This window comes from Gobius niger (genome assembly GCF_951799975.1).
Source record: "Gobius niger genome assembly, chromosome: 17".
Lineage (NCBI taxonomy): Eukaryota > Metazoa > Chordata > Actinopteri > Gobiiformes > Gobiidae > Gobius > Gobius niger.
In genome coordinates this window covers 6,269,159-6,296,713 of record NC_136868.1, presented here as the reverse complement: position 1 = coordinate 6,296,713, position 27,555 = coordinate 6,269,159, and the positions used below count along the sequence as shown (strand labels likewise).

Sequence of the window (27,555 nt, the reverse complement as noted above, 5' to 3'; positions counted from 1 at the left end):
ACTATCTCTAATACAATGTTACGAAGTGGCAATCACCAGTAAAAGTGACTTCATGTGTAGACTGGCCATATTTGTAGCTGTATGTCCTTGTGCTGATAACTTTTAGCTGCATTAATAAAAAACATCCCCTGGCGCCTAAAGACTGGCATGAGCCGGCACCAACAAGGTCCATATCTCTCTCATTACAATATGGAAGCTTTAGGCAAGAGTCCCCATTCAAACTCCCACTCCCAGACTCTTTAATATACTGCAAATTATGATTTAGATACGCCACGGTCGGTGCCTTTGAAAAGCATTGATGACGCATTTGTGAAATCTGGTCCAACCGCTGTCTTTGTGAAAGTTGGGATCAGAGGAATTCATTAGGAGTCAGTGGGAGGCAAAATGAGACGGGCGAGTGCCAAAGAGAAGCCTTTCCAAAATCGCAACTCTGGAAACTGGAACACTCCCACTGCCAAACAAACACACCCAAGGGGACGTTTAATAAGTACAGAGAGGAGGCTACGAATCGCTTTCTAATGGTGGAAGTTTTAGAGGAGAGTAGAATGATCATAGCGAAGAATCTCACTATGAGTTAACTTCTGTCTTTTTAAATGTTTTAATGTTGCCTTTATTTTTTGGGAAATTCGTTTTAGCTCTGGGTTCCCAAACTTTATTGGCTGGACCCCAAAAATTGACACGTAAACAACTCAGGACCCCCATTGTACAAAGTTATTGCATCTTACTTTAGGGCAGAAGTTAATATTTATTTAAACTGTTTACTTTAAAGGGGGGGTATTATGCAAAATCAACTTTTTCAAGCTTTACATCATGTTATTATGTCATTCCCTCATTAAAAACATGCCTGAAGTGTTGCCTTGATTATTTGAGTAACCTGTAAAAACTCTGATGGCGGCCATTTTAGGGATAGGTTTGCCTGAGTCCTCCTAGGAACCAGCCGAGTAACCAACCACTGCTCCAGAGGCAGAGACAGAGGCCTATTTCAAGTAGCCGTTTGGTATCGATATATCGATACTTTGGTATCGAGCCGCCCATCCCTATCTCAAATGTGTTTAGTTGATAAGATAGCTGTTTGTTTACTTTTTAAATGCGGCTTCCTTCAGGACGATAATGGACTCTGCAGTAAAAAGCGACTCATTTCTAGCTCTGACAATATCGTCTGCACATCTCGATTCTTCTCGAGAATGAATCATGCACATTTCATCCATCCATCCATTTTCTTCCACTTGTCCATTGCCGGGTTGTGGGGGCAGCTGTTGGAGTTGCCCGAATCACATTGCACCAGCCCCTTATGGCTCCTCCTGCAGGTGGTGGGTCCACTGAAGGACGGCCTCATGGTTCTAACCCGGGTCTGTTGGTCTTTCATAAGGGGCTTCTGAACCGCTCTTTGTCTGACCCGTCACCTCGGACCTGTTTGCCATGGGAGACCCTACCAGGGGCACGAAGCCCCCGACAACAGAGCTCCCAGGATCGGATTCGGGTGCTCAAACCCCTCCACCACGTTAAGGTGGCGGTTCCAGGAGGGGATGCACATTTCTGCGTGAATCAAATGTATAAGGACTTCTTTCCTTCTCCAATTTATCTTCTTCCTCCATGAGCCCAAGATGGCACCTACAATCTAGAGACTGTCTAATCCTTTTTGTGACACGCCTTTTGCCCTCCACTCCTCACCGTCAATGTCACGGGCAGGAGGCTCCGGCCACATCTCAGGTCCTGTTTAGATAATGACCCCACGTTAGCCGCTAATGTCCGCGGACGTGCCCCTCTCAGAGTCAGTCTCATCAGGACGTGAAGTCATGTGACACGTTTGGACACGGCCAGTCTGATTTTCATACGGGAATGCCGTCTTTTTGAAGACATGGCAGCGGCGACTGCGTTGTCACTAAAGATTTGCATTGTGATCTTGCCGCGACCATGTACTCTGTCATTTAAGAGGCAGCTGTCGTGTTGAGTTTCCCCCGTTATCTCGCACAGACAGGGGAGCCACCGATCTGAGCATTGGGGGAGTCTGGTCTGGCATTTGGCATCGTGTTTTTGATTGACAGACTCGGGGTGCGTTTTAGAGTGATGAGTTACCGACCTCTTAAGATCTGCATCACGGACTGACTGTAAGTGAGAATGGATTGTAGTAAAATTGACTTGCGACTATTCCCTGCAGTAATAGTATTTTTCTGTGTCGAGCTGGTCAATAGGTTTTGCACTAATGGCAACAATATAGTCCAAAATGTTACACAGTGTCCCTTTAAGTAATATATCCCTCCTTTTGCTGATCTCTTATCAGAATCCCAGGGCTATGACTTTGACCAATGAGACGAGCTTTGCTGTGGACAGACCTTTTCTCGCTCTCCTCCTGCGCAAACAAGAGGCTTTCAGGTCCAACCGGGAAGAGAGTAACTTCATTGTTCACCTTCAAATTTCACTTTCAATCACTTTAAGTTAATAATTTAATTGATTTGCTATTGTTGAGTTCTCTACAATAGATGAAGAATTTTAAAAGGGTTCTCAATAAAATGCCAAAAGAAGAAAATAGGTTTTATAATGTGTATAAGATCTTGTCATGTATAATTATATTGGAGGGTCTGATGTTTGGGTGCCATGGTGGCGCAAGTTTCAAGTTTAATGGTTTTGTATAGCCCAATATCACAACAGAAGTCGCCTCACAGGGCTGCACCAAACATTAAGGCAATAAAACAGAGCAATAAATATGACAATTAAAAGTTCAGGTGAATCCAGGCAAATATAATGTCCAATAGGAGGTAGCGACGAGCGGCGTGGGCGTCCCCCATCCTTAGACTCTCCAGCACCGCAAGGAAAAACTCAAAAACCCGGCAGGATAAAGGAGAAACCTTGGGGAGAACCACAGAAGGAGAGATCCACTCCCATGGACGGACAGGCTATAGAGACCCAGGCCGAAGGATCCCTCAGCAGACGGGCCAAGATCGCAGACCGTCCAGTCCTCAGATTCCAGAATACAGGGTTCCTCCGTTCACCCAGGTTCCTCCGAAACCAGTTAGTGCTTGTGCTTCACAGCAAGACGGTCCCGGGTTCGATTCACACCTGGACGGGGCTTTACTGTGTGGAGTTTGCATGTTCTTCCTGGGCGTAGGTTTTCTCTGGGTACTCCGGTTTCCCCTACCACAATAGGTGAATCCTCCAGCCAGGTGAAACTGACCACCAGCCTGGCTCCATATCTGGATATGGGTCCCTGGGTGTGGCACTGCCGTCCTAACGGGTTGCCCCAGCGGCCTATAAGGATGGGTCGAATGCAGAGGACGTATTTTCCCTACAGGGACAATAAAGGATGCCTTAGCCTTACTTAAAGGGACTATATAGTTTAAAAATGTTAAAATTATGTATTATCCTCCCCTCACATGTTCCAGCCATGTCCTAATGAGTAGAATGAGGCCAGACCGATTCACCACAACTTCCTCTAAAATCCTGCACTGTCACTCAAAATGGTGTTAATTCGGGTCTGAAGTGAAGTCACGCAAGAGATTAAAGTTGCACTATGTAACTTTTTGCATGTATTTGACCTTTTAGTGACTCAGCGGCGTTATAGGTGCAGCGTGGCACCTTTGCTTTCCCTCACAGTGGCCTTTATGATGCTCCAGAATCAATTGTTTTTGATTTCTGGCCAGTTTCTGGTACGAACTCCTAAAAACAATTGATCCTGGAGCATCATAAAGGCCACTGTCAGGGAAAGCAAAGGTGCCATGCTGCACCCATAATGCCACCTAGTCATTAAAAGGTCAAATGCACGAAAGTATTAAGATTTTTTGTTTTCACCTAAAAAGTTGCATAGTGCACCTATAATATAGGACCTGCAGTTACGCAAAAGACCTGAGGTGGCAGTAGTGAGTACAAAAATGACCAACTGGCTAATGCTAGTGGTTAGGGCTGCACAATATATCGCGAAAAATATCATATTGTGATATTAGCTGATGCAATATCCGTATCCCAAGAAGCCACAATATATCGAACATCACCATAGCCTTCATCCGACTGAGATCCACCCATTTTTTCTGCAAACTCAAACTCATGCATTGATGTCATGTGTAAAAGTTCAGTTTTAGTTTAACATTTACTAGCTTTGTTAAATTCTACCCTTGTTTTGGTCCTGATGGGGTGTTTTTTAAAGGGGGGGGGGGGGGGGGGTGTTATGCAAAATTGACTTTTTAAAGCTTTACATCATGTTATTATGTCATTCCCTCATTAAAAACATGCCTGAAGTGTTGCCTTGGCGCATTCATGTATTTTTGAGTAATCTGTAAAAACTCTGATGGCAGCCATTTTAGGGATAGGTTTGCCTGAGTCCTCCTAGGAACGCCCCCACCTCCTGGAGACGCCTCCGAGCTTTCGTCACCAGCCGAGTAACCAACCACTGCTCCTCAGCAGAACCCCCTCCCCACTGATGCCACAGACAGCGTGTGGAGGGGGCGTGTCCGAAAGGGTCAGAGGTTCTTAAAGAGACAGAGGCCTATTTCAAGACATTCACTACAGCCATTTTGAGAGAGCAATTTTATACAAGGCAGTTATTCTAATTTACTGCATTTACAGACCAACAGAAGGTCTGGTCATCATTGTAGTGTGATATAGACTGGTGCTATGTGATTGAAAAAAGCATAATACCCCCTCTTTAAGTCTTCTTTTGACACAATTTGCTGAAAAAAATGGAACATATCATGTTTGGTGAAATATCGCAATAATATCGTTAACGCGATATTGCACAGCCGTATCGCATATCGCAAGTCACTTCAATATTGTGTAGCCCTACTAGTGGTCTATATATACAGTAGTCTGCAGGCTGAGTTTTGTGTTGCTGATGAAGCCTTTTGGATGAGAGGTGAAACGTTCTACACCTTCAAGCACAAGATACTAGGGCATCAACTGTTTCCTGTTTGTGTTTTATTCCTATGGCGAGTTAGCTGTGTCTTGCAGAAATAAATTATTTTAACAGTACATTGCAAAAAACAAGCAGCTTACAGGAAGTAGTCTTTACCCGACACTGGCCAACAGGAAGTTAGAGTAAAATGATCAGTCAATGGAGTGGAGTTTTAACATCCAGAGCAGCTATCATACAATAATATTCTTGCATTAAATTCATCTGCTAAATAAACATACTGTGGGGGAATAATATGACTCAAACCATATGTCCATTCTGGAAGAGCACAGAAGGGCCACTGGCTCTGGGGCCACCAGTCCCGCCTCAACCGAGCTTTACCTAAATCCTAAAAGCTATAAAGAAAAGCATCAAAATAGCGAGAAAAAGGGGATGAAAAGTCAACAAAAACATGAGAAAAACACGGACAAAAAATGATAGGAAAAATAATTTAAAAAAACAACAAAAATATGACAAAAATGTGGCGACGTGACGAAAAGTTTCCATCACTTTTGTAGGTCTTAGCTTTCAAATATGGCGTTGCATTGTTGATCTCCAGTCGAGAAGCTTTTAGATTTGGGTAAAGCCCAGTATAAAAAAACATGAATCTAAAAGGAATTCCGTGGAGTATGGTGTGCCACAAGGTTCAATTTTGGGATAATAATAATATTATTATTTATATTAATGATTTTGCTTCTGTTTCTACGACCAGCTTTCCCGTTCTTTTTGCTGATGATGCCAGTCAAAAATAATAATAATAAAAAGCCGAACTGGGGAAAATGCACTCGTTAATGTTTAGGTGGGTGGTTAGAGGTTAAAATATGTATTTGTGGAAGTGTCACATTTACGCTAATTTGGGCCAGGCTGGTCAGAGTCCAGGGCTGTTTTTCAGTCCCAGACCGCCCCTGACTCAAACCCATGACTTTTCTCCCCATAATAATCCGTCAGTGATTGAGCAGTTGCCGTGTGTCTTCTTCCCGGTGAGCAGTGCTTTGACCTCGTGCATCTTTGCCCTGTCTCTTCCTCCGCAGAGCCGCGCACACTCAGGGCCCGGGACAGAGGGGAGCGAGGAGACGGACAGAGGGTGTATGTAGGTCAGGCGGGGCTGCGGACAGCACTGATCGAAGCGGACGTGAGCGGCCCGTGTGTCGTGGAGAGAGCCCCTTCACACGTCAGCGCCGATCCCCGCTCTGCGCTGACATTATCGGGACACACACCGCGCCGTCCGCACGCATTACCCTCACCTCCGCCGCCGCCGCCGCCGCTGCTGCTGCTGCTGCAGACAAAATGTGCACGGGGGAAACAGAAAGCACTACACTTGTGCACCATGCAAGTGATGTTTTAATTTATTTTGAATCAAGCAGCGAGGGGAAGAAGAAAAAAACAGTGAAATTTTGCTCTAAAATGTCGAGAGAAATGTTGGAGTCAAATGCACACCATAAACCTTCAGCTCAAAAATAAACTACATTTAAGCGTTTATTGTGGCTCAACCTCTTAACTCCCGCCTGAACCGAGAGAATCTTTTTCCTCACGTCATCAGATTTTTTGGGGTATTCAACTCATTTTTGTCACATTTTTGTCATTTTTACATATTTTTTTGTCATATTTTGGTCATTTTTTGTCATATTTTTTGTCACATTTTTGTCATTTTTTTGTCATTTTTTTTGTCATTTTTTCATATTTTTTTCATCAAATATTTGTCTTTTTTTTGGTCATATTTTTTGTCACATTTTTGTCATATTTTTTGTCACATTTTTGTCATTTTCCCGTAATTTTTCCATCAAATTTTTGTCATTTTTTTGTCACACTTTTGTCATTTGTTTGTCACATTTTTGTCATTTTTTTTTTCAATTTTTGGTCATTTTTTCATCAATTTTTTGTCCATTTCTTGGGACATTTTTGTGACATTTTTGCCACTTTTTCATCAATTTTTCATCCCTTTTTGTCAATGTTTTCTCACTTTTTTGTCACACTTCCATCATTGTTTTCGTCTCAGTTCTGTCACTATTTTCACACCTTTTTTCCAGAAGCTTTTGGATTGGGGTAAAGCCAAACTGGAGAAAATGTGCTTGGTTCAGGTGGGAGTTAAGGGGTTAAAGGGATATTTCATGCTTTTTGACATAGGGCCTCATTTCCTAGTTATCCAGAGTGTTGCTGTTTTCTGGAGATATATTTTTTTAATTCATGCAGTCTGAAGAGTTTAGTCATGCTAGGCTAGTTTATTTATTGACCTTTATTTAACCAGGATAGACATTTATATGTTTAGTCTGGTGTTGTAAGTGATTTGCCTCAGGTGTACTGTGCTCGGGTCAGACTGTTTTTAATGCAGGCTACTAGTTACCATAGACACGCGCTAGCCTAGCACTAGCCCAGCACCACTAAACTCTTCAAATTTAAGGACTGCATGAATTAAAAAACAATAATGAACAAAAAAACTACAGAAATCAACAACACTCTGGAAAACAAGGAAATGAGGCTGAGATATCCCTTTAAGTTGCAAAATGTAGATAAAAATTGTTTCTTTTCATTGTCTTCATTCAGCACTTAGCTCTTCAAAATGGTCCAACTACAACACAAAGCATTTAATCTATAACAAATGCGAAGTGACTTGTGCAAGGAGAGACTAGCCTGCATTTGAGTGAAGATGCACTGCCCTCTGCTGGCAACAAGGATGTCTGCAACAGAGGAATTAAATGAATGGATTATGATTGCACTCTTTCTCTGTGGACATAAATTAGACCTATTTGCTTTAAGTGCAGATAATGGTAGGTCATTTAAAATGTTTCCTAATGTTTAGGCTCTTATTCGAAAACAACAACAAAAACTTATTTGTATGTCCTTTTTCTGACCCAGTGGCTGCATGGGTGGTTTGCATGGTGCCTTAACTGAGGGTCCATCAGCTGTGAAAACCGACCAGAAACTCTAAAAACAAGTGACCCTGGAGGTGGAGTGATGGAAGGTAAAGGCGCCATGCGACAGCTGCTGGGTTAAAATACACTAAAAGAAAGTTTTTTCACATTAAAAGTTCCATAATGCACTTTTTATAGCATGATAACAGTCATCAAAGGGAAAGTAAACGTCTGACTCCGCCTTAACCGAGCGCATTTTGGTTTTACCCAAATCTTAAAGCTTCTTGGAGCTCACAGCCAGTGCAAAGCCTTGTGCAGCACCTCATTTTAAAGCTAAGACCTGAAAAACTGATTATAACTTTTTTGTCGCTTTGTCACTGAGTTTTTGTCACATTTTTCAAGCATTGTGTCACGCTTTCATAGTTTTTTTTAATCACTTTTTTGGGGGGGGAATTCAACTCATTTTTGTTACATTTTTGTCACATTTTTGTCATTTTTTGGTCATTTTTTGTCAAATTTTTATCAAATTTTTGTCATTTTTTGTCATATTTTTGTCATATTTTTTGTCACATTTTTGTCACATTTTTGTCATTTTTTCGTAATTTTTTCATCAATTTTTTGTCACATTTTTGTCGTTATTTTGTCAAATTTGTGTCATTTTTTTGTCAATTTCTTGTGACATTTTTGTGACATTTTTTGCCACTTATTCATCAATTTTTCGTCACTTTTTTGCCAATGTTTTCTCACTTTTTTCTCACATTTTACCCAAATCTTAAAGCTTCTTGGAGCTCACAGCCAGTGCAAAGCTTTGTGCAGCACTTCACTCTAAAGCTAAGACCTGAAAAACTGATTATAACTTTTTTGTCGCTTTGTCACTGTGTTTTTGTCACATTTTTCAAGCATTTTGTCACGCTTTCATAGTTTTTTTAATCACTTTTTTGATATAACATCACTTTATTTTTGTCACTTTTCTGGCACATTTTTTATCACATTTTTGTTGAGTTTTTTAGCACTTTTTGTTCCTTTTTCATCATTCCTATTTTTCGTTGCTTGTACATTGCGACCTTATTGCTTTTCTGGTCTGTTTTTGTCACTCTTTTCAAGAAGCTTTCAGATTTGAGTAAAGCCAAACTGTAGATAATCTGCTCGGTTCAGGTGCTCCTGAAAACACAGTCAGTGGGAGTCACAAATCTTGATTCGACCGATGACGGGCCGCCGACTGAGTCTGGGCCGATTCATGAGCGTTGGCCCAATGGTGGGCCAGAGAAACTTTGCTACTTTGGAAGTATTTAAGTTCAAGACAAATTTGCTTAACTTTACGATTCAAATATGCCCTTTAATGTTGTATTACAGTGTTTCAAAGAGGTCTGAGACTACTGAGGCGACCCTGATTTCATTACTATTTATAATACTAAACCTACTATATTATGATTATTTAAGAAACAACAAATATAACTTCTTCTGCCAATAAATTCTGCATTTATGTTTAGAGCGTGGGTCACCGAGCCTCTGCCCATGGGCACCCATCTACAAAATGGGGTGCCCCAGAACCGTAAACAATAGATTTGGGGTATTTGTGACTCAGTATTGGTTGAAAAGCATGAATTTGTATAATAATATTTGTCATAATAATATTCTGTGATCATTTAAATATAGCAAAAAGCAACTTTATCTGAATCTCCTGCTGAAATAACAACAGAAAAAGGCCAAACACGGTTTTACTCCTAATAGAATGATAAAGCACCATTTCCCCAGGTAAAATGATCTTTTTATATCTAAAATAAGCCTTCATTGTGTATGAAACAATAGCCTTTCAGAGCTTTAAAAGCCACAGTGAGAGAGGTTAAATACATTCACTGGAACATTCACTGGAACATTCCAGTACAGTAATAAAGAAGACAAAAAAAAAGAAACTCATCTAATCTTATAGGTTGTTATACGTCACAATAGTATCTAGATTGTTGAAAAACTGATACATTACAGTGATGCCACCATCAGGACATGTAGCTCGGCAGCGGGACGAGCTGTTGATCAGTGTTAATTTTGACAACATATTTTAATTTAGTTTTAGTCTTTTGGCTAAAGTGTAGTTTAATTTTAGTCGAGAAAAATCAAAAAAGTCCCAAAAATCGTTTCAATTTTAGTCTAGTTTTAGTCGACTAAAATTGCAAGTAAATTTAGTCGACTAAATTTAAGACTAATTTAGTCGACTTTGCATTGATAATATTCATTATAATCATATTTAATGTTGTTCCTCTGCTTCATGGAGCTGCTCCACATGATAAAGCTCAGAGCTGATCCTTTGGCAGTGATTGTAAATGATCTGAGGCTCTTTCAGACGGTCAATAGAAGTTTGGATGATTTTAGTCTCTCCTTTTAATTTTTATTTAGTCTTATTTTAGTCGACTAAAATATGTGGACATTTTAGTCATAGTTTTAATCTCATGAAAAACTTTTAATTTAGTTTTAGTCCAACTTTAGTCGTCAAAAATAACACTTTGACTAAAATTAAGACTAAATATTTTAGTCGCCGAAAAGAACACTGCTGTCGATGTCCTGATCCCAGCAAAATTACGAGTCAGATCTCAGGAGAATTTTTTTATCAATAATAAAAATAAAAAAAACACCTTTAAATCAATAGCCTACTTGTGCTTCATTCAGTTTATTGGGTGAAATGTTACTTTAAAAAAACGTAGCCTGTTAAAAAAAAGCAACAACAAAAACACACAAATTCAAACATCTAGTGAGATACTATTTATTGTATTAAAGTATTACATTTATTTTGGTTAAAACTCAATTTCTCAAAAGGCAAACACAGTCACGTGACACATTTGACCGGTTCAACTTCCTGGTTCCACTTCATTCGTTTATGCCCAAAATATGCCACACTGAAACATCGCCAGATATTACGTGTTATATGTTTTCGTAGTCGCTTATTTTTTTACGGGAAGTGCTATTTTGTTTGACGTTCACCACAGTCGGTAAACACTAGTTCGGCTGAAGACGTTTTTCTGGCTAGCTTGAGCTGGTGGCTAACGCTAAGCTAACACATATTTACCTTTGACAGCTCTGGCTCGGTGTTTGCAGTCGAGCCTTTTCCACATTTTTTTTAACGCCATTGTTTTTATCGTTAATTGATCGATCGCTGTAGTTTTGAAACATGGCAAAGCTGCTGTCACTCAAGGGCATCAGGTATCTCGATAAATGTGGAAGTAAAGTTCACGCAAGAGCAATAACTATCAATGGACGGAGCTACAGCAGCCAAGACTCAGAGTATCTGCATCGGAGTCTTGTGCCGTCCATGCACTACCAGAAGAGTTTACCCCGGTAAGAAGAAAACTGCCCTCTCCACTTAGCTCTCCATGCAATATTACCAGACCAGGAATAAATATCTGGCTTTGAAGCTTTGAGTTTTGAATGAATGTAGGTGAAAGTGCACTGCAGGTGTTTATCTTGGCCACTAGAGGGGGTATATCCAGACTAAATATGGGCCAGTTCTCAGTTACATTATGATAAGTGTATTATTAAAACAAGAACAGGCCACAAACATTGGTCAATTCAAAATTTAAGTCTGGAGGTTCACACGGTAATGCTGGTTTTGTTCTACATTCATTTATATGAAGGTCCCTGTTCCAGGCGAGAACCAATAAAGGTTAATGAATAATAAACAGACGTCTGTTGTAAAAAGTGGGAGGCTGTGCTCCTTGCTTGGATGTGAAAAAGTTGTATAAACTTGGTCTTCTGGGGGCTCTTCAGTGCAGGGATCCGCTTCAGTAAAAAATGAAACAAACTGAGGCACTCCAAAAGTAAAGGTATTTAAAAGCCTTTATTTAAACCAGTGTTAATTTCGTCGACTAAAATATTTAGTCTTAATTTTAGTCAAAGTGTTATTTTTGACGACTAAAATTGGACTAAAACTAAATTAAAAGTTTCTCATGAGACTAAAACTATGACTAAAATGTCCAGATGTTTTCGTCGACTAAAATAAGACTAAATAAAAATGAAAAGGAGAGACTAAAATCATCCAAACTTCTATTGATCGTCTGAAAGAGCCTCAGATCATTTAAATTCACAGCTACATGAGCAGCTCTGAGCTTTATCATGTGGAGCAGCTCCATGAAGTCGAGGATCTTGATCAAATATAATGAATATTATAAATGCAAAGTCGACTAAATTAGTCTTACATTTAGTCGACTAAATTGACATGCAATTTTAGTCGACTAGAACTAGACTAAAATTGAAGACGTTTTTTTTTACTAAATCTCGACTAAAATTAAGCTACATTTTAGTCAAAAGACTAAGACTAAAACTAAAATAAAATATGTTGTCAAACTTAACACTGATTTAAACATGGCTCTAGGCCTTCCTCAGGGCAAAGCCATCAGACATCTGTGCAATATATAAAGAGAATCACAGTCCTGTGTGGTCAAACATTACTACTGGACGCTGTGATGCAATAATCACAAATCTTGTGCTGATGAGAAGACGTCATTTTGTTTATGGATGGCGATATCCCCAGTAGTTGCACCTACTTTTTATTGTCTGTTCTAATTTGTATCCTATTTATTTATTCTTATTTCCTTATTGTTATAATTCTGCCCCATAAGATTTTTGTATTTTTACTTATTGTACATAAATACCTCTTTTTTCTTCTATTTAACTGTTTGCACATTTCCTGTCTGTTTTTGCACACTCTGAGTGATCTTATTGAATGTCGATTGTAACAAGTGAACTTCTCCGTTGTGAGATCAATAAAGGATTATCCGATCTTATCTTATCTTAGTTGCAAAGGTATTGGCTCTAAACTAGGAGAACAGAATGAGCAAATTACAGTATAATCAGTATGTGGTCATTTCAGGCTGCCCGTGCCCAAACTCGAGGACACTATTCGAAGATATCTGGCTGCTCAAAGACCTCTTCTGGACGATGCCCAGTTTGGGTAGGTGAAGTTTATGAAGGAGTGTTGTTGGCGGATTCAAGAGGATGTTCTAACAATTAACTTTTGCAGAAATACAGAAAAAAATGCGGAGGATTTTAAGAACGGAATCGGAAAGCAGCTGCACGAAGAACTAGTTTCCAAGGACAAAAATAATAAGCACACAAGCTATATCTCAGGTAAATATACATTATGTTTATCCCCATTAGCGCGGTAAAACTGTCGCTATTCTTCCTGAGGTCCAGCATTTAATTAAAACGACAATATACAAATACGGGTAAACAGTTAAAAACATAGTACCAACATTTTTACAGCACATTCACATCACAACACAGAATTTCATCGCTCTGTAAGAATGTTCTTTTCATGCTGTTTGATTGCACTTTTGGAATAATACATTTGTTAGCAGTGGCAAACAAAGAAAAAACTTCATCCCCACAGCTGTAAACAACTGAAAACCATAAACATTCATAGATTTTAACCTCTTACCACCCGCCAAAACCACTTTTGTTACTTTTTGCTGGATTATTGTCACTTTTTGTTGGATTATTGTCACTTTTTTGCTGGATTTTTGTCTTTTTTTGCTGGATTTTTGTCTTTTTTTGCTGGATTATGGTCTTTTTTTTTGCTGGATTTTTTTTGCTTTTTTTGCTGGATTTTTGTCGCTTTTTTTGCTGGATTTTTGTCACATTTTTGCTGGATTTTTGTCTTTTTTTGCTGGATTTTTGTTACTTTTTTGCTAGATTTTTGTCACTTTTTTGCTGGATTTTTGTAGCTTTTTTGCTGGATTTTTGTCACTTTTTTGCTGGATTTTTGTCTTTTTTTGCTGGATTTTTGTCACTTTTTTGCTGGATTTTTGTAGCTTTTTTGCTGGATTTTTGTCACTTTTTTGCTGGATTTTTGTCTTTTTTTGCTGGATTTTTGTCACTTTTTTGCTGGATTTTTGTCGCTTTTTTGCTGGATTTTCGTCATTTTTTTGCTGGATTTTTGTCATTTTTGTCCATTTACATCCTCATTTTCATCTCGTTTTTTGTTCCTATTTTGAAGAAGCTTTTAGATTTGGAGAATTTGGAGAAAACATGTTCAGGTGGGAGTTAAGAGGTTAAGTATTGTTAGACTATTTACGTTTCTTACGGAATAATAAAAAGGTCTTCGGAAATCACGTGTAATAATTTACCAAACACTGTCTTCCAGCCCCTTGGTTCGACATGTACCTCTCCGCACGGGACTCTGTGGTGCTCAACTTTAACCCCTTCATGTCCTTCAACCCCGACCCCAAACCGGAGTACAACGACCAGCTCATCCGAGCCACCAACGTGGTCTGCTCCGCCGTTCGCTTCATGAAAACGCTCAGGGCAGGTTTGCTAGAGCCCGAAGTCTTCCACCTAAACCCCGCGAAAAGCGACACGGACCAATTCAAAAAGCTCATCCGCTGGGTGCCCTCCTCACTGTCCTGGTACGGCGCCTACATGGTCAACGCCTACCCCTTAGACATGTCCCAGTACTTCCGCCTTTTCAACTCCACCAGATTGCCCAAACCGGGACGAGACGAGCTGTTCACGGACGCAAAGGGGAAGCATCTTTTAGTGATGCGTAAAGGAAACCTGTACGCTTTTGACGTCATGGACCGCGATGGGAATTTGTTGGCGCCGGCTGAGATTCACTCCCATTTGAACTACATTCTAGCGGATGAAACTCCAGCGGCTGCCAGTCCCATAGGGGTCCTAACAAGTGAGAACAGGGACGTGTGGGCAGGTCTGAGGGAGAAGCTGGTCGCCAACGGAAACGGAGCGCTTTTACAAACCGTGGACAGCGCTCTGTTTTGCCTCTGCCTCGACGACGAGACGATGAGGGACCACATTCACATCTCGCACAACATGCTTCACGGGGACGGCTGCAATCGCTGGTACGACAAGTCGTTCAGCGTCATCATCGCCAAAGACGGGAACGCCGCGATCAACTTCGAGCACTCGTGGGGAGACGGCGTGGCGGTGCTGAGATTTCAAAACGAAGTCTTCAAAGATACGACCGAGAAACCCACCGTTCATCCCGGTTCCGCCCCCGCCGCCGTGGATTCCGCCTCCGCCGTGCAAAGACTGCAATTCAACCTGGACGGAGAGCTGGAAAACGGCGTCCTGAAAGCGAAGGAGAACTTTGACGCGGCGGTTTCGAAGCTAACCATAGACGCGATGGAGTTTAAGAAAGGAGGAAAAGAGCAGCTGAAGAAGAGCAAGTTGAGCCCGGATGCCGTCGCGCAGCTGGCGTTCCAGATGGGGTTTTTGAGGCAGTATGGACAAACCACGGCGACGTACGAGTCGTGCAGCACCGCGGCGTTTAAACACGGGCGCACGGAGACCATCAGACCCGCGACCATCCACACCAAGCGCTGCTCGCACGCCTTCGTTCACGAGCCGGGGAAGCACAGCGTGGAGGAGCTGAGGGCCATGCTGAACGATTGCTCCAAGTACCACGGACAGCTCACCAAAGAGGCAGCCATGGGTTTGTATTATGCATTTTACTCATGTGTTTTACAGTTTAAAACCTCTTACCACCAGCCTTGATCGCATGCATTGTAAAAGCTTCTTGGCTATAGGCAAGAGTAACAGTTTTTTTATTTGAGCATTGATCATAGGAATGTCTATCAGATTTATCAAAACAATTTATCCATAGTGATTTCTGTCAAAAACCTGTAACCTGCTGAAATTTCCCAGGGGCCCACTTTTGATTCCCAAGCCACCTGAGAACCACTGGTCTGGATTAAAGCAGTACTAAGTAACTTATTTACCTTAATAAGTCCTTTCCGTAGTCCCTGAGGGGGTAATACAAGTGTTTATGGGATGATTGGACAGTCTTTCATCTCCCCCTGGTGTCTCTGGCCAGAAAACCATGTTTGCAACTTGACTGCCCCCGGTGCGGAGAAAGCAATACACACTAATGGAATCACGAAGAAGTAGTTAACATGCTAACGGGCAAAGCTAACTGCGGGCTAACGTCACTTTAAACAGTATTTACAGCCAAGTTTGAGAAAAAAATATTTCTATTGTATAATTGGATGTACAGTAAACCTCTGTCCCTTCGCCTTTCCTGTCAGCGTAGTATTTACTCTCCAAGACAATTAATAAATTAAAAAATTGCAACCTGCAGTTGCGCTTATGGCCTCTAGGGGGAAGAGTTACTTTGTACTGCTTTAACTCACTTCAAAGAGCACAGACTGTCATACTACGATTACCCACAGGGGCGCAGCAAAGGACCCATACACTACATGAAGCACATTTTCTTCAGTATTTAGAAGATCTTAAAGCTACTCTAAGCCATCCCATTTTGCCGGTCCTGCACCGATGCATTACCAGAAGGAGACCGGCGCTGCACCTTTATTAGGGCAGCGTGTGTTCTAAACAGTGTGGAGGGGAGGACGGTGGTTGTGGAGCAGAGTTCACTACACCTCCTGATGAAAAAAAATTCAAAAAGACATTGCTTAAGGCAGCTTTAAAGGTCCTTCACCAGACTTTTTTTTTTTAATTACAAACAATGAAAGAGGAGCCCACTAAATTAAAATGTTAGTTGTGACCCAAACTAATTTCTAACTGCCTCCCAATTCTTCACATTTTGCAGGGTCACTTTTCAGGTTCACAGTCACAGAAATACTTAAAGTGCCTGCAAGTTCATGAACTTGATACAAATGCTTTGTATTTAGATGCAGTGTTTTTTCCTGCAAATGTCTGCGTTTACAGTATACTAAAGGAGGAGAAAAGAATTTTGTTCCATTACAAGCTAGAAATCAGGTATAGTCCCTTTAAAGGAACAGGCAACCGTTTTTCCCATACTGAGATATGTTCTTACCTGAGCTTAGACGAGTTGATGCGTACCTGCTGGTCTTTGTGCCTGTGGAAGAGCGTGGTCGCTTCTAACTTCACCCAACACAAAGACCAGACAGGTACGCATCAACTCGTTTAAGCTCAGGTAAGAACATATCTCAGTGTGGAAAAACGGTGGCCTGTTCCTTTAAGGATAGCAACGTTGAGTAACATTTTTGGTAAAATCAGCTTGAACTTGACCAGTTAATTGGAGTAAAGAATCTATAATAATTTACAAGTTACAGATATTTTGCCGTTGCATGGGTTTTGCACTCACTAGTTGCACGCATTTAACCACAGTATTTACATTGCATTTACTCAGACTTTTCCTCCGTCCACCAGGCCAAGGTTTCGACCGCCACCTCTTTGCTCTCCGATACTTGGCCAACTCGAAGGGCGAGCCTCTCCACAGCCTCTACACTGACCCCGCCTACAGCTCCATCAACCACAACATCCTGTCCACCAGCACGCTCACCAGCCCCGCCGTGAGCCTGGGGGGGTTCGCTCCCGTCGTCCCGGATGGATTCGGGGTGGGATACGGCGTCCATGACGACTGGATCGGCTGCAACGTGTCGACATATCCGGCTCGAAACGTGCACGAGTTCCTCCAGTGTGTCCACAAGTCGCTAGAGGACATTTTCACTGTTCTGGAAGGAAAGCCTCTGAGCTAATGCTAATTTAGGACAGGAATGCTGTATAAAGTGAAGATGAAAATAAGCTTATTTAATTACAGAAATTGAATGTGTACTGCTTTCAAGGTGTTAAGTCTCTAACTTCATGTGTTTATGTAAAAGCATTAATTGATTTGTGCAGCAGATTGTAGTTTAAAGTGTGCCTTATCCAACCATCTGCATCTAAAGATTATTTCTAATGTCATATTTTACTTTACGGTTTTGGTTGTCTGAATGAACATGAGATTAAAAATACTGTTTTTTTTTCTCACAAAAAGACTTGGTTTCCCAATATTTTATTTAAAATAAAAAAACAATTCCACCAGAGGCAAATGTACAAATGAGATCAGAGAATGAGAAAATAGCTAAAGCACGTGTAAAATGACCCGAAATTACAAGGAAGACGCTTAGATTGGCTTGATCTTGAAGTGAAGACCGATGAGACTGAAAACGAGACATTTAAGATCCTGGACCAGGTAGTAGAACACACGCAGGCCTTCAGGGTCCCTGTAAGAGCCAAGTTATGTCATTAACCTTCAATCAAACTTAAAACATTCAGGTTTACAATAATACTACTCACTTGGACTGGTTGACGTCAATAAGGGATCCAATCTTTGACGTGGTGAATGATATGTGTTCGTCTCCAATCACGATTTCCAGTTCCTACCAAATATAAATGGAGGTATTTGTTTGAAAAAAGAAACATTGGCTCAAACTTTATATGAAGTACAGTGTCAAAGTTTTTGAACTTCCAAGTACCACTAGACCTAGAACAAGATCCAATCAAGACTAAACCTTACAATGGTTTAAAATGGATGCACTACAAAAGTAAATATCAAGCGTTGGCTTAAATGACCTGAATTGAGGAAAAGTATCTTGTTTTGAGCGGTTTTCACTCATTTAGACACTTTTCCTGATCGGACCAAGTTTACTTTGCTTGTTTGAGGACATTTCAGACCAGTTCTAGGGTAAATCTCGCTAGAAATAAGAAAGTAAAATTGCCAAGACCAATTTTTCTTACCTCATTGGCAAAGAAAATTACCTGAAATAAGGACGAAATGTATCGAAACGAGTCAGAAACATCTCAGAACAAGTGAAATAATCGAGGACAAATGCCCAACAACTTCTTGACTAGTCAGAAGAACTAAAATTTGGATTATTATGCTCAAATTGAGATGTTTATACTGATCTAGTTAATCACTTTTTGCAGTGTGTAAATTGGATAAAATTGGACCAAAATGCATTATAGACATACATTAAATGATGTCTAAAATAAATAAAAGTCTAAATTGGAGATGGCCTTGAGTACCAACTGAAGAAGCCCACGTACTACAGTTTGAAAACCAGAGTATTAAAATCATTCTGTATTCCATTCTTATTTACAGCCATCTATTATAATGAAGGCAATTGTGCATCATTCCCCAATGCACTCTGCACAAATCAGAGTATAGAGCAACCTCTAACACCGTTAAGTCTGGCACTGATGTAAACAATCACCCCAGTATAGGAAGGATCGCTGTTGTTGTTTATGTCCACAATTTTCACCGGATGTTTTGGTGACTGGTGGGCAAACAGCTGATTTTCTGAGCTTGAAGAGCCCTTAATTTAAATCACAGATCTTTTCACAGAAGCAAAGCTCTGATTGTGATTGTCCTCAAACCAACCCCCACATGCCTCACATTCAGACACCACAGGATTCGTAGTTTATGTAGAGTTTAACAAACCTGTCTGCCAACTCTGTCGGGAGGCGGCCACAGTGCGTCGTCTTCTTTAGTGATTTCACTGTCGTCGATTATCCTCTTCAGCTCCTCCATCACACTTTTGTGTACGTATGCCTGGAATGACACTGACCATGAGCATCTTTGCACAAAACATCAGAATATTCTTATCTTTATTGTGACGAGCGTGAGAGTTCAAATTCAGGCTAGGATTAACCTCTTAACTCCCACCTTAAAGGAACATGCCACTGTTTTTACATACTGAGTTATGTTCTTACCTGAGCCTAGACGAGTTCATTTGTACCTGTCTGGTCTTCACGCGTGCCCTCAGTCACGTAAACACAGCGCAGACAGCGGGACTACAGTAAAGTGAAGATATTACTGCGCGGATGTCGAACTACTCCTGGTATTATTACGCCTTACTATCAGTGTTAATTTCATCGACTAAAATATTTAGTGTTAATTTTAGTCAAAGTGTTATTTTTGACGACTAAAATTGGACTAAAACAAAATTAAAAGTTTTCCATGAGACTAAAACTATGACTAAAATGTCCAGATATTTTAGTCGACTAAAATAAGACTAAATAAAAATGAAAAGGAGAGACTAAAATCATCCAAACTTCTATTGACCGTCTGAAAGAGCCTCAGATCATGTAAATTCTCTGCCAAAGGATCAGCTGAGCTTTGTTCATGTGGAAACAGCTCCATGAAGCGGAGGAACAAGATTAAATATGATTAGAATGAATATTATCAATGCAAAGTCGACCAAATTCGTCTTAAATTTAGTCGACTAAATTTACTTGCAATTTTAGTTGACTAAAACTAGACTAAAATTGAATAACATTTTCGTCAAAAGACTAAGACTAAAACTAAATTAAAATATGTTGTCAAAATTAACACTGGTTACAATATAGTTCCCCTTTTTATCCGCTTAGAAAATCCACATTGTTCAATTTTGTGTAACTAAACTTTATCGTGTAACACTTAATGTAACTATATTTAAATAGGGAAAACGTGGAAGAGCTTGTTAGCTTCTATCTTCACCTCGTTTGGAGCTGTAGAGGAGGAGAGGCTAAATGCTAACGCCGTCTGCGCTGTGTTTACATGACAGAAGGCACGGGTGAACACCAGACAGGTACAAATGAACTTGTCTAAGCTTAGGTCATATCTCAGTATGTAAAAACAGTGGCCTATTCCTTTAACAGAGCACATTTTCTCCAGTTCGGCTTTACCCAAATCTAAAAGCTTCTCAACTGAAGCTCACAGCCTATAGGCCAGTGTAACACCTCACTTGAAAGCTAAGACCTACAAAACGGATCCTCACTTGCATCTAATTTTTGACGCTTTTTTGTCACTATATACTGTATTGTCGCAATTTTGTTGAGTTTGTTGCTTTTTTGTCTCCCATTTCCAGCGTTTTCATCCTAATTTACGAGTAATTTTTGCCACTATTTTTCCAAGAAGTTTTAAGATTTAGAAGAAAAAGTGCTCAGTTTAAGTGGGGGTTAAGAGGTTAACTATTCATAATCCAAATACAATGTAATATAGTTAAACATACCTCCTTTCTGATCATGACGTCGTTTTTGTAGTTACTGTTGTTTGCATAGCGTAGTTTTCCTGTAAAAACAGAACACACGCATTCATCTCAAAGTTCATTCATGTGCTTTCGTGCACAATCAATGAGTAATAGCCTTCACCTCAGTAAACATCGTCAAAAAATACCTTTGTCCAATTATTGTTATAACAAAGACATTACATCGTACATTTTACTGCATATTTATCACAAGCTATTTGGCAGAACATGAAAAAACTACTTTTGTGGGTGAGTGAGGCCTACAATGAACCGGTGGCTAGTTAGCTCGTAGCCCACACGCAGTGACGCTAACGTGAGTGAATTACCGCCAAAACAAACTCACCGTCTGGTCTGAACTCAAACTCCAAGAACTCGTGTCCGAATTTCCCCTTGTGCCCAACATAATACCGCAAATAAAAATCGCTAGTGGACATTTTGACTGTAAACTTTGTGGTTTTGGTAGAACACGGCGGAACAACACTGAGCTAACAGCGCCTGATCCTCGCTGACTCAGTGCGCATGCGCCATACGTGCGACGCGCTAAAGGGACGTTTGCCCGATTTTTTGTCTGAAAGGCTCTTTAGTGTTTCTATGTTCAGTACACTTTGTTTTGTTTTAATAATTCTCCGGTTGTTAATGGATGAAGCAAAACATATTTCAGCTGTAAAAGTATCAATGTTATTGTGACTAATTTGTCTATTTATTTATTTACTTGTAATTATAATTCCCAAGGACAAATTCATTATTCTTAATACATTAATATATTTGGTACATCAATAGGTTTACAGACCAGATGGTGATTTGGAAAGTGATAACTTCACACCTGCCACATGTAGTAGATAAGACATTAGCATTATATACAGTATGGCAGGGGTAGGCAAGGTTGTGTGGTGGAGGGCCGATTTTCATTACCGCCAAATCACCGAGGGCCGAACCACTGAAGCCCAAAGTAAAGGACAAATTTCTGCAAATGCCAGTGTTTTTTTTTTTTTTTTTTACCTCCAGTTCGGCTTTACCCAAATCCAGGGACGGACTGGGACTGAAAAACAGCCCTGGACTCTCACTTTTTTTTGGATCGGTATCATCAGCGTAGAAACAGAAGCAAAATCATTAATATAAATAATAAATAACAATGGTCCCAAAATTGAACCTTGTGGTACACCATACTCCACGGAATTCCTTTTTTTATACTGGGCTTTACCCAAATCTAAAAGCTTCTCGACGGGAGATCAACAATGTAACGCCTCATTTGAAAGCTAAGACCTACAAAAGTGATGGAAACTTTTCGTCACGTCGCCACATTTCTGTCATATTTTTGTTGTTTTTTTAAATTATTTTTTCTATAACTTTTTGTCCGTGTTTTTCTCACGTTTTGTTGACTTTTCATCCTTTTTTTCTCGCTATTTTGATGTTTTTCTTTTTAGCTTTTAGATTTGGGTAAAGCTCGGTTGAGGCGGGACTGGTGGCCCTGTGCTCTTCCAGAATGGACATATGGCCAGTCCGCCCCTGCCCAAATCTAAACGCTTCTTGACTGCAGTGTTGCACCTCATTTGAAAGCTAAGGCCTACAAAACTAACTGTAACTTTTTGTTGCCTACCCAGTATGACAATAAGCTCTTACACCTTGCTCACAGACTTTTACAAAGGCAAATTGCATCTTAAATCAGCTTGAACGCAGTATTCCCTCAGAAATGAATGAAACTGTGTGCAATCATTAAGAAACATCCTCACTCCAGATCATGATTTGCATTAATAAAGTTAAAATTATACAATCTAAGATACAAATGTTCATCCATAAGAATCTGGCTGCTACAGTGCTGATGCTGTGACCCTTGTGAAAATGTAACTGATGATGATCATTTGGTATGACATGAGGTGGCTGAAGTGTCTTGCATAATGGCACAGTGGATCCAGTCAAAATAGAAATCGAACCAATAACCCATCTGTTCAACACTACAGTTTTGTCTGCAATGTATACGGACAAATTATTAGTAGATAGTATTGCACTATATAGATGTAAGCCTAGGCTGAAATATGTTTGTCAGCTTTTATTTTTCCTCCTGGCGGTCAAACTCGGGGTTTAGGCGCACGGTGTAGTCTGCCCTGTCGCTCTTCACTGACGTCATCAATCTTTGCTGCAGCGGTCGCCTGCTTTGGAGCGACACACGTGTGAAATAACTTTTCACCATGTCCGGCTCGTTTTCTCAACAGCTGGAGGATTTACTGAACCCGCAGCCCAAACTTATCGATCCCGAAGATGACGGTGACGAGGAAACTAAAGCCAGGGTGGTGGAAAAGTTCAACGAGGATGAGGACGAGGAGGGAGAAGGAGGCGAGGGACTGGGACAGAGCGCTCTGAGGAAACACGCCGCGTCTCTGCTGCCAGACACGGACAGGAGGTACGCGGGCAAAGCGGTGTCCAGAGAACAGCTGAGGAAAGACATGGGGGAATCCGAGGATGAGGAGGGTGAGGATGAGGAGGGTGACGAGGATGAAGAGGATGAAGATGAGGGCGAAGAAGAAGAAGATGGTAAGTTAATGTTACTATGTTGCCATTAGTTATTAATGTTCAGACAAAAACATCTGCATCATTTCTCTTCTATTGCTTTATTTTGCTCTTCTTAAGGTGACGAAGAGGATGAAGTTGAAGAGGAGGAGGAGGCCGCTCAAGAGTTGCGTGAAACAAATGAAGATAATGATTTAAATGATGACCCTGATCGTTTAAACGACTCTGGAGTGACTTTCCCAAAAGGAGTGGATTTTCACAAACTAACCGAGGGCATGGACGACCTGGGAGTGAGTGAGGATGAAGATGAGGAGGAGGTACATTACTGTTATTATATTGTATCATATTTATTTACGACAATTGTGGCCAATAATACATTCCACAGCTTTTATAAAATGGGTCAGTTAGTAGTAGTTTCTTTTCTTCAGTCATTATAAACATTTAGATCACACGTCGCATGTTTTTCAAAGATCTTATACATCACACAATAAGGAAAACGTGTACTTGGGGTATTTAAAGGGGGGGGGGTATTATGCAAAATCGACTTTTTTAAGCTTTACTTCATGTTATTATGTCATTCCCTCATTAAAAACATGCCTGAAGTGTTGCCTTGGCACATTCACGTATTTTTGAGTAATCTGTAAAAACTCTGATGGCAGCCATTTTAGGGATAGGTTTGCCTGATTCCTCCTAGGAACGCCCCCACCTCCTGGAGACGCCTCCGAGCTTTCGTCACCAGCCGAGTAACCAACCACTGCTCCTCAGCAGAACCCCCTCCCCACTGATGCCACAGACAGCGTGTGGAGGGGGCGTGTCGGAAAGGGTCAGAGGTTCTCAAAGAGACAGAGGCCTATTTCAAGACATTCACTACAGCCATTTTGAGAGAGCAATTTTATACAAGGCAGTTATTATAATTTACTGCATTTACAGACCAACAGAAGGTTTCGTCATCATTGTAGTGTGATATAGACTGGTGCTATGTGATTGAAAAAAGCTTATACCATGGTCTGGGTGAATACTCGATTCTGATTGGCTGGTGGGTGCTAACAAGCGTGCATTATTTTGGTATAACCGCACACGTAGTCCGGTAGTTAAATCACTGGGATATCACTCCGCTGTGGCATCGCCTTAGCAACGCATGACACAGCTGAATCAGATAAACACGTAATTAGTGACTGACAGGAACGAGTGAGATGGATTTTGTTTAATTTCAACGTTTTTGGCCAAAACAAAATGTTTGATAAATGGGAAGTAGAGGAGAGTGAGCAGCTAGGTTAGCTACTGTTAATAAAATATGAGCTTTCCATTTCTATTGAAAAAGGTTAGGGCACTATTCATGATTTTCAGGCGTACATAAAATGATCCTGCATTTAAACATATTTGTCTGGATTAGTAAAGTCAATCATAAAAGTTTCAGTTCGTGGGGCCCGGGTGCAGCTGTTTCCATAAACAGTTGAGCTGGTTGAGCTAGCTAGCTTTAGCTTCAGGTTAAACAGCGTAAAAGTGAAATAACTCCTGCCCACGAGTGCCGCATATCGGTGTTTACTTCCAGGGAAAAGTGTTTCCGGGTTAGTCCTGTTGTGTTGTGATTCTGTGCTGATGTTGTTTCGTTGAGCCTGACTGAGATCCTCGTAATAGCTGCAGAGAATGACTCGCTCTGAGACGAGCCTTCAGTGACCGGCTAATAACCCGCATAAAATAGTCCCAGTGGTCTGGCATATTTAGTGAGTTTAGTCAATGAAACAAATACTTATTATAAATGTTACGTTTGTGGGACCATGGTATAAGCGGATTAAACAACTCGGAGCCGTGCATTCGACGGTTATAATGCACTTCGCGTCGTGCATTATAACCGTCGAATGCACGGCTCCGAGTTGTTTAATCCTTACATAATACCCCCTCTTTAAGTGCTAAATGATGCCTGACCGAAAGGGGTTTAGGCTGAAGTCAAGACTTATAATGCCGAACCCCACTTACAACTGTGAGACTATGACCAAAGATAACGCATAACACAGTTTCTCTAATACATCAGCACAAACTTAAAATTCATCAATCAAAATTATGTTTTGCGCCCCCGATCAACTTCTCTTCTAATGCTCTTCATTCAAGTGTTCTATACTTTCTCAATTTTTTTTTTTAACATACTTTAACCCCTTAACTCCCACCTTAACCGAGCACATTTTCTCCAGTTTGGCTTTACCCCAATCCAAAAGCTTCTGGAAAAAAGGTGTGAAAATAGTGACAGAACTGAGACTTTGACAAAAATGTGACAAAAATGTGACAAAAAATGTGACAAAAAATGTGACAAAAAATGACCCCAAAAAATGACAAAAAAGGGACAAAAAATGACAAAAAAATAACCAAAAAATGACAAAAATGTGACAAAAAATGACAAAAATATGACAAAGGACAAAAAAGTGACAAAAAAGTGACAAAAAAATGACAAAGTGACAAAAAATGCCAAAAATGTGACAAAAAAATGACAAAAAATTGATTAAAAAAATGACAAAAAAGTGACAAAAAATGACAAAAAATGTGACAAAAAATGACAAAAAATGTGACAAAAATGACAAAAATGTGACAAAAATATGACCAAAAATATGGCAAAAATGACAAAAATGTGACAAAAAATGTGACAAAAATATTACAAAAAATGACCAAAAAAATGACAAAAATGTGACAAAAAATGACAAAAAATCAGATCAGTTCCTCTGAGGTTGTATCTAGATTCTCATATTTGAAGCATCTCTTGTAAACACTGAGGAAGCGTGAGGTTGTGAGCCTTCATGCAATTAGTATATTGCATTAGGACAAGGACTGAAAATACTCAGTGGCTGGGGGATACTTAGAAGTCTTACAGTGTAAAAACACAAAACAACGTATTGTACTCATGGACCATAACCCAGTCCCACTTCTGACCAAAGCAGCTACTTTCCCCTAATGGTTTTAGTAATTACATTCAAGTCTTAATATTTTTCAGGAAGAGGACGACAGTGGTGAGGATGATGAAGAGGAAGAAGTAAGCTCTGAAGAGGATGAGATGGAGCAGGAAGATGACTCGACTGTGCGGACGTTTTCCCAAGACAAAGTCAACGAGGAGGTGGAGAAAGGCAAAGCCGTGAAGGACCAGCTCGCTTTGTGGGACCAGCTGCTCGAAGGACGAATCAAAATGCAGAAAGCCCTCGTTTCAGCCAATCAAATCCCTCAACCTTTGCTCTTCCCCGAGTTCAAGAAGGATCAAGAGTTTGTCGGAGCGTTGAAAAATTCCCATAAGGCGTTAAAGGCGCTTCAAAGGTCATTACTGGAGCTTCACGATCAGCTGCTGGTGCAAAATCCGGACACAAAAGCCATCGGTTTGGGAGAGGAATGCGACGAGGAGATTCTTAGCGATGAGGATGATGTCGCTCATCGTCAGAATGATGCAGCGCCGCCGAAACGCAAACTAGAAATGACGGAATATCCGGATTTCATGGCCAAGCGTTTTGCAGCGTTCACGCCGTACCAGAACGCAACTCTCCAGAAGTGGCACGACAAAACCAGGCTAACCATGGGAAAAAGCAGCAAGTCTTTCGGCGCATTCGAGCGAAACATACTTACGCAAATCGAGCAAGTCCTGATGGATAAAGAAAGACTAATAAAGCGAACGCAGACTAAACGGTCAGAATATAGAGTCATGGGGAAGAAAGAGAACGTGCCGACCGCCGAAAGTGCCATGGTGGAAGGAGAAGAGCCAGAGTCGCAGCTCAAGTCCAACTCTCACCTCAAAGATTTAGACGAGGACATTTTTGACGACGACGACTTCTACCATCAGCTGCTGAGGGAGCTCATCGAACGCAAGACGAGCGCGGCCGACCCCAACGACCAGGTGGCCATGGGCCGGCAGTGGCTCGCCATTCAGAAACTGAGGAGCAAGATCAAGAAGAAAGTGGACACCAAAGCGAGCAAAGGCAGGAAGGTCAGGTTTCAGGTTCACAGTAAACTGATGAACTTCATGGCTCCGTCTGACCACAGTTCGATGAGCGACGAAGCCAAGAGTGAACTGTACAGAGGCCTGTTTGGACAGAATTCAGCGGTCAGGGGGTAATGGGATGGAGACTGAAGCTTTGTATTTCTTTGTACTTTTTAATGATGGATCTAGATGGACATAAATTATAACGCTGTGGGACTCAAGCACTGCCGTTAATCTCTTAAAGCAGTACTAAGTAACTCGTTTACCTTAATTAATCCTTTCCATAGTCTATCTGGGGGTGATACAAGTGTTAATGGGATGATTGCGGGGTCTTTCATCTCCCCCTGGTGTCTCTGGACAGAAAACAACACTTGCAGCTTTCCTGCCCCGGGTTGGAGGCGCAATACACACTAATGGAATCACGAAGAAGCTAACAGGCTAACGGGCAAAGCTAACTGCGGGCTAGCGCCACTTAAACAGCATTTACAACCAAGTTTGAGTGAAAAAAATAATCTCCATTGTGTCATTAGATGTACAATATCCCTTGGTCTCTTTGTCTTTTCTGTCAGCGTAATATTTACTCTCACGGACAATTAAGTAAGTAGTAAAAAAACACAACGT

At 40.8% G+C, this 27,555-nt stretch overlaps 3 protein-coding genes and 1 long non-coding RNA gene across 4 annotated transcripts in view; 3 read left to right on the top strand and 1 right to left on the bottom strand.

Moving 5' to 3' along the window:
* The window catches only part of LOC306976908, a 413,479-nt gene that overhangs the window by 207,934 nt on the left and 177,990 nt on the right, over positions 1 to 27,555 (top strand). The window contains exon 2 of the long non-coding RNA XR_013793790.1: positions 1,263 to 1,307. This is a non-coding gene — a long non-coding RNA (uncharacterized lncRNA). The remainder of the gene's footprint in view (positions 1 to 1,262; positions 1,308 to 27,555) is intronic.
* On the top strand, positions 10,573 to 17,358 carry cpt2 (carnitine palmitoyltransferase 2). The gene is made up of 5 exons (XM_079574916.1): positions 10,573 to 11,055; positions 12,587 to 12,667; positions 12,737 to 12,843; positions 13,859 to 15,163; positions 16,861 to 17,358. Exons 1-5 carry the CDS (start codon positions 10,889 to 10,891, stop codon positions 17,187 to 17,189), a joined length of 1,989 nt encoding a protein of 662 aa, XP_079431042.1. The 5' UTR covers positions 10,573 to 10,888; the 3' UTR covers positions 17,190 to 17,358.
* magoh (mago homolog, exon junction complex subunit) lies at positions 17,480 to 21,000 on the bottom strand. Its single transcript, XM_079575223.1, has 5 exons — positions 20,824 to 21,000; positions 20,466 to 20,524; positions 18,914 to 19,024; positions 17,770 to 17,852; positions 17,480 to 17,696 (listed from the first exon to the last, which is right to left on the bottom strand). The coding sequence occupies exons 1-5, from the start codon at positions 20,912 to 20,914 to the stop codon at positions 17,597 to 17,599; spliced, it is 444 nt and encodes a 147-aa protein (XP_079431349.1). The 5' UTR covers positions 20,915 to 21,000; the 3' UTR covers positions 17,480 to 17,596.
* aatf (apoptosis antagonizing transcription factor) lies at positions 22,623 to 27,244 on the top strand. Its single transcript, XM_079574941.1, has 3 exons — positions 22,623 to 23,009; positions 23,106 to 23,302; positions 25,966 to 27,244. The coding sequence occupies exons 1-3, from the start codon at positions 22,667 to 22,669 to the stop codon at positions 27,067 to 27,069; spliced, it is 1,644 nt and encodes a 547-aa protein (XP_079431067.1). The 5' UTR covers positions 22,623 to 22,666; the 3' UTR covers positions 27,070 to 27,244.

Bases quoted from the DNA above. Each gene is read 5' to 3' on its own strand.
- cpt2 (XM_079574916.1), top strand. From the start codon at position 10,889: ATGGCAAAGCTGCTGTCACTCAAGGGCATCAGGTATCTCGATAAATGT. The intron at 11,056-12,586 runs GTAAGAAGAAAA...TGGTCATTTCAG, and splicing joins TACCAGAAGAGTTTACCCCG to GCTGCCCGTGCCCAAACTCG. The intron at 12,668-12,736 runs GTAGGTGAAGTT...TAACTTTTGCAG, and splicing joins CTGGACGATGCCCAGTTTGG to AAATACAGAAAAAAATGCGG.
- magoh (XM_079575223.1), bottom strand. From the start codon at position 20,914: ATGTCCACTAGCGATTTTTATTTGCGGTATTATGTTGGGCACAAGGGG. The intron at 17,853-18,913 runs GTTTGTTAAACT...TATATTTGGTAG, and splicing joins CCGACAGAGTTGGCAGACAG to GAACTGGAAATCGTGATTGG. The intron at 17,697-17,769 runs GTGAGTAGTATT...TGGCTCTTACAG, and splicing joins ATTGACGTCAACCAGTCCAA to GGACCCTGAAGGCCTGCGTG.
- aatf (XM_079574941.1), top strand. From the start codon at position 22,667: ATGTCCGGCTCGTTTTCTCAACAGCTGGAGGATTTACTGAACCCGCAG. The intron at 23,010-23,105 runs GTAAGTTAATGT...GCTCTTCTTAAG, and splicing joins GGGCGAAGAAGAAGAAGATG to GTGACGAAGAGGATGAAGTT. The intron at 23,303-25,965 runs GTACATTACTGT...AATATTTTTCAG, and splicing joins AGGATGAAGATGAGGAGGAG to GAAGAGGACGACAGTGGTGA.